The following is a 6735-nucleotide window of genomic DNA, read 5'->3' on the forward strand; positions in this document are numbered from 1 at the left end:
ATCGGATGACTGTAAGGATGCCTACGTCTTATTCCTTAAATATTATTATTTGATGATATCTGAATAAACGACTGGTTTCCTTCCATCTTTCTTTCTGCGGCGTAAAGACCCCGACCATGACGATGGGTGCTTTGCTTTGCATTGCTTTGCTTTGCTTTGCTGCTGCCCACCACATACCGTCGATGGTATTATCATCTACCTACCTGGATTCGACCTTCGCGAATCCTGCAGCTCCCGGCTAATAAGCATCATCATCATCATGATGGAGTGTCCATGGCACGTCCACTGGCGTCCCCCAACTTGTTATGGAGCTCCCACTCGATGATGGCCTCTGGTATCGGCACCTCCACGGGGAACGACCCTTCCTTCCCAAGCTTCCCACCATTCTCCGCCTCCTTACGCTCTGCTTCCCGCTTCATGTACCTGTACAGCTGCTGGTGGAAGGGATGGTCCAAGGAGTAGCAGTCGGCGGCGGCGCCTCCAGAACACGAAGAACCTTCTCTTCGACAGAAGTGGGGGAGGGAGGCATAGTCCATTATCTAAAAACGAAAAAGATGTCAGTATGCCATTGCCATGCAATTAATGAATGATCAACAATAGTAGCAATAACCGAATATTTTTCTCTCTCTCTTTTTTTGTGTTTTTTTCACCTTCAATAACTCATCTCTGCCACAGCCCTGCAACACTTGAATTTTCCTTCTCGTTCTTTCTTGCAGGAGTGGCTTCACGACCTATAGCCAGAATGGAACAGAAGCGGCATCATTAGCATGACTAGATACTATTAGTATTATGAAAAATCCATCCGAGTATGTATACCTTCCAACAAGCTGAAAAGATATATGGAGCATTCACTACATAATACGTCTCTGTCTTCTCTGGATAATTTAGGTCATCGACAGTGGCTATGATGGTTAATAACTGCACTATTAACAAAAGGAAACAATATGTATACATGATTTTCGAATTCATTTGCGGAATTATACGAATAAAGATAGCTAAAATGGATTGGGTGGAAGTGAACTGTCACGATGATTGAAGCAAAATGATAAAAAGTAGTAGTTCTGAGCAGTGGAATGAGAAAAGCTAGTAAGGTGTCAGAGCCAAATAAATAATCAAATGCACTACTGTATCATGCTAGAAGAGCCCAAGCAAATAATACCCCGGCAGATCAATTGTGTCTCCCATATCAAACTCATCGTAGCAAAGTCGGCTTTTATTAAACTAGTACTCTTTCAACACTGCAAGGCTTTTTAATGTAAAACTAGAGATGTCAAGGGTTCATGCTTGTGCTCTCTCTCATGTGATCAGCCTGTTCTTAGGGCACTACTTTGACTGAAGCTCCATATCACTGGAAGCACGACCTATCCTCCAGCTACCAGCAACTCAATTATCGTATGCATATGTTGGGGAGAGTTTCAAAGACCTAAGTAAGAAAGGTAATGCATTATGAAAATAACCTTTATCTGGCTCAAGGATGAAAACTTCAAACCGGTCATATCCAGAATTTTATAGCATGTTCCAACATGTCGCCCGTATTTCTTACTCGCAGCAGGCTACAGGGGAAAAAGAGCTCGTAAAAGGGTAGCTGGATGCATGTGAAGCATGAAGGCCATGCAATATCCATACTCACCAAGATTACACGATCTCGGTATTCATTAATTTGAATGTGTGATTGCACATAGTCGCGAACCTATGGAAACAGTACAGGAGTAATCAGATGTTGGAAAAAGGAGAATTCATGTTGCAATGAATTTGAGACTTCTTTTTATCAAAAATGCAGTTGAGTACTTTAAGCAAACACTTCCTCGAAAGTCAAAGTCAACGATCTGCTTATTTATTCATGCGAAGCAACAAAATTATAAGTGTATTACTTCCTGGAAACCCTGTTCTTGAGACATGATAACCTTTAGAAAGCCGGTCAGGTTGGTTCGAATCCATGATGTGAATCAATGACACACTAACAATATTATTGCACGAGAAACAAAGACTACATAATAGATATGCATGTGTAGATTTCTACCATGTCCATGCAATACTACTTCAAGGGCAGGTTTGGCAATTATGGAACCAGCACACAGTTAGATGTAAAACTGCAAAATATGGGTTTCACACTTATCTTGATAACCAACTCCCTATTCGAATTACTTTCACTTATAATAAGTACAAGTAAAGTGTCGTGTGATGTAAAATTACCCAAGGTATGCAATATCGTACCGTACCGGTGTTTCGAGGTTGGCTCGGTACGGTATGATACCGGCGTACTAAATGGTACACCCGGACTTATCGAACGATTTCCTCTTATTATAGCACTGTAGCACTGCTACAATGTATTACTTTAGCACTATAGGACGATCAGTCCGGTAGCGGACGGTCCGCGTACCGATATATCGTCGGACCGGTATGTATCGCCCATACCGGACGGTACTATTCGAAATTGCATACCATGAAACTATCTACTCATATAAGTAATGGAACCTACCCAAGTTATAAATCATTATGTGTGTGAATTAAGAATTGATCCCAGGTTTAGTTTAATGCTCTTCTGTGTCTCTTTCTATCATATATCTTAAGACCCATAGCTTGATTTTAAAGCTTCTATGGCATAGCATAATTCATTTCTTATGGAGGCAAAAAGGCAACTCAAAATTGATTAATAACAATACATACATATATATAATTTGATATTCCACAAATATCATGAATTATATGTCGATGCAAAGTTGAAAAATAAAAATACCTGAGGAAAAACACAATGATAAGAACTGTTTTAAGACTTACAGATGCTTTATCAAATGTGCTGAGACCAGCACCAATCGCAAAAACAGGAAAGCCCTGTCAAAAAAAGGAAATCGAGAAAACACATTAAGAAACATAACTTACATGAATATAACAAGATAGTATTTGTTAGATCTTAATTTGGTATCATCATAACAAGCATTTAGCTTCAGAACAACAATTCACAGACTAAAAAGACAGACACAGCATAGGACCAGTACGTCAAATGAACAAAAATTTAAAGACTTCTTTCATACTAAAGCATGACCCCCAGTGATCAAGAATGTTTACTAGGTCAACATGCTTGAAATCAGGAATAATAAGCCAATCTTAATGATGATATAAGCAAAAACCCTTGCCTGCTTTGAGTACCCTGATAATCCTATTAATTGTGATTCACGAATTCCTCTGTATAGGCCTGCTGGAGTTATAGGTTTCTGCATTGACACAGGATCCAGTTAGAAAAAAAGAACAGTCATACTGGAAAGGAAAAAAGTTAGAACTTTAAAGTCTCTGAGAGAACAATCAGCCTTGTATTTTTAAGACCTCGCATTGGTCATGATATGAAACATCTGCTATGCTATGTTTTTTCATGACAGAGTCTGGAATATATATGTCAAAATGTAGCTAGCAGCATTCGTGGTAGTTCTTTTTCTGATTGCTAATCTGAGAATAAATTTTACCTTTATGAATCAATTAAACTGATTGTGGCATTTTTCAGCTCAAACATAAAAAAATTAGCTATTCTTTCTACTTCAATGAGCAGAACAGAGTTGTATGGACAAAAAATATTGAAAAAGCAAAATATAGTAATAAATAAAGGTTTGACATACTGCCCAAAATGATATGAAATGGGTAATTCATACCAGTCCACTAATTGACTAGTATGCGCATCAGTCCATTTTGGGCGATACACTGAAATATGGCCCCGTGACAATTGATACTGGGCATGTATCAACCGATACGGTTGATACTTGTCATGTATCGGTCAATACGGATTGGTACGAATCAGAATTTGACCGACACTGACCCAAATCGGGTCTAGTTTGATCCCAATGGTTATATCGACTGTTGGGGCCTCTTTTGGGGCTTTAAAGCTCCTTCACTCCCCCTTCTTTCACTCACTCTCAGTCACTCTCTTATTCTCACTCTTTCTCACACTCTTACTACTCGTGATTAAAGTTTCTAATCGGTTGATTCAAGATCAAACAAAAGCAACTTCTTCCGGTGCGACAAAGTTGTTTCTCGACAGATTTTTCCTCCTAATATCCTATTCATCATTTATGGCTTAGATACACTATTCTTATCTAAATACAATTTATATACCAATAGATTAGGAAAAATCTTTAAAAATAAACTTTTAATATTTTCCAGTTGGCTTTTTTCAAAAACTGGTATGCACCAGCATAACGTGTGCTGAATGGTACATGCCAGTCCGCCCAGGGCTGATACCACCGGTCAGCACAGCATGGTGGTCCTTGATAAATACATCCCCTGTACAGAATTCCTAGCTAAATTTTCATAATCACAGAATTGGTTATCTCAAGATTGGTGTGTTGGAAAAAGATCATTCATTCAATTGACAAGTCCTATTAATAGAAGTTCATAAACTTACAGACAGAATGTCATCAATTTGATTCTGTACCCTCCAGTTTAAACAGTTCACCAGCTGTAACAAAGATGGGCGTCTTTAGCAAAAGAAAGATGTACTTTCTCAGCTGCTAAAAAAATTTAAAATACATAAAGCAGCCAATACCATCTCATGTGCTTTAGGGACGCTCCACTCTCTAGCCTTGAGAAAGCGCATCAAAGTATGTGTCAGATGCCCTTGGTGCATATTCTGCAAACAAACAAATCAAATAAGTAGGTATTTTCAACAAAGTAAACCCTTGATTCTCTTTTTTCCAGTCCAATAAAAAAAGGTTTTAACTTGTAAAATCTATATATCGGACACCTCAGACAAAGATGGATCATTAACAAAACCATACAGAAAAAAAATTAAAAAAAAAAAGAGGTAACAAGCACGGAAACACAGATGATAAATACTTTGCAAACATAATACCTGTATTCAAACAGAAGAAACCACCATAACATGTATTTCTATCTGTACATATACATATAGACATAGATAACGGGACACGCAACAAAAAGTTTTGACCAAAAGTAACTCTGTGTTCAGTCACATCTCTGTAGGCAAGTGCTTATTCTCAATTTGAAGCTGGCTTATGCAACCACAGTACATGCTGCAAGCAGTCGATATAATAAATACCACTCCGATTACTGGCACTTGCTTGTTATGGTTGTCGAAACAGGCAAAAGGGTGTTTATGGATTAAGTCAAAGAGAAGAAAACTCAGCCAGCACCATGGGGTAATTTACAACCAGCACTGCAGCTGATGCCTTATTGCTCGGAAAGATTCCCAACACAGTAAAAAGGAACTCTGTCCTACGAATGCTCTTACCTCACCAGTCTCTCAAAAGGTCAGCAAGCGTGGTGACAAGCTCAACCAAACATAGATCCAACCTTTAAATAACATTTTTTTAACTGGACGCAGCGGTCAAGAATAAAATAAACAAATATGGAATCTCATTGTATAAAGAAACGTAAAGTGTGAAGACTAGATGGACCTGCTCGCTGCAAGTTTAAGAGAAAAGGAGCCAATCTGAGCGGCCAAAGAGAGTGATCAATCAGCGCAATTTCAACCAAATGAAGGATGTCCTATTTTAAGTGCATATTACTTGTCGCATAAACCAACCTACCAAGAGGCACTACTCGTAACATCGATACCAAGATTTGCATCCGATAGCACACGGCCGCAAATCAAACAGATTCTTAAATTATGACATGAAAAGCTTAAAAGTAAATCATTTCGCATATGAGCCAAATCGTCAGCTATATCAAAGAAGCATATCGACCAAAACCGATGCGTCGAATTCCGACCCCGGCGACCACGCCAATCCAAGAATCCAAGAAACGAACCTTCGACAAGCATAACCAAAACCAAAACCCAAACCCGGATCCACGAATCCCAAGGAACCAACACATAATTCATCCAAATCACGGAAGTTCACTTCACGGAGGACCGAACCTGAAATGTAGCCTTCAGCAGATCATCGGCTGCAAGAACATGAAGAAAACCATCAAGACCCACCGAAAACGAGCGAGGAAAAGGATTCGGCGGGAGGGAATGGCGAAAGAAACAGACCTTCGTCCGTGAGCATGGAAAGCCGCTCGATCGCGTCCTCCGAGGCGATCGCCATTCTATCGGCGCAGGATGGCAAGGAATCGGAAGGGAGGGACTCGCCACGCCCTTTTATACACCCGTTTCATACGGCACAGGAAACGCAAGGCCCCGTCGGTGGGCTCCTTCTCGCGGGACCCGCACGGGCGTCCCAGTCGCGCCCCAGCCGTAGGTCGAAGGGTATTGGGATGCAGTAGGTATTGTCATTCGTCGTTGGCCGCAGCAGCGTATGGGACCCGTTTCGTCGGTGACAAAGGAATTTACGAAGAAGTATCGCATGATGTTTCATGATGATGATGATGTTGATGATGGATCCATGTTAATATCTCTCTTCTCCAATGAATATTAATGGTCTAGTTATTGGACGACCGGCGGTGGTAAAAATGTTTGACTCAGGCAAACTCGACCGGATTAGCCTGGTCAACGTACTATCGTCTTGGAGTTGGCGGGGGGTTACAGAATAGTCTACAGGAACGGGTCTTTGGCACGTGATCGGAAGATGATGAGAAAGAAAGCAAAACAAGACAAGTCAAGAACGAAAACGAGGGTCAACTAATTAATGGAATTGGAGTAGCACAAGAGACCCGTCGATGATGACCGGAATCCACCCGAGCGAAGCCATTACCTTAACACAGTTATGCTCTATACTTGTGTGTGCATGAACGAACACAACAGGTGGATTCTGAAAAGTCGATGTGATTTACCAAGTCGTACATACA

General features: G+C 40.4%; 1 protein-coding gene across 2 annotated transcripts; it reads right to left on the minus strand.

The window, feature by feature from the left end:
- Window positions 1-28: 28 nt before the first annotated feature.
- On the minus strand, window positions 29-6119 carry LOC135582678 (phosphatidylinositol/phosphatidylcholine transfer protein SFH9-like). Of its 2 annotated transcripts, XM_065117625.1 has the most exons (11): window positions 5981-6119; window positions 5864-5892; window positions 4532-4615; window positions 4391-4444; window positions 3135-3212; window positions 2779-2832; window positions 1631-1690; window positions 1458-1553; window positions 817-918; window positions 651-731; window positions 29-539 (listed from the first exon to the last, which is right to left on the minus strand). In XM_065117625.1, exons 1-11 carry the CDS (start codon window positions 6033-6035, stop codon window positions 258-260), a joined length of 975 nt encoding a protein of 324 aa, XP_064973697.1. In that variant the 5' UTR covers window positions 6036-6119; the 3' UTR covers window positions 29-257. The 2 variants fall into 2 exon arrangements, with proteins under 2 accessions (XP_064973697.1, XP_064973699.1); XM_065117627.1 differs by lacking the exon at window positions 817-918.
- Window positions 6120-6735: the final 616 nt, after the last annotated feature.

Source organism: Musa acuminata, chromosome BXJ2-7 (genome assembly GCF_036884655.1).
Source record: "Musa acuminata AAA Group cultivar baxijiao chromosome BXJ2-7, Cavendish_Baxijiao_AAA, whole genome shotgun sequence".
In the NCBI taxonomy this organism is placed as follows: domain Eukaryota; kingdom Viridiplantae; phylum Streptophyta; class Magnoliopsida; order Zingiberales; family Musaceae; genus Musa; species Musa acuminata.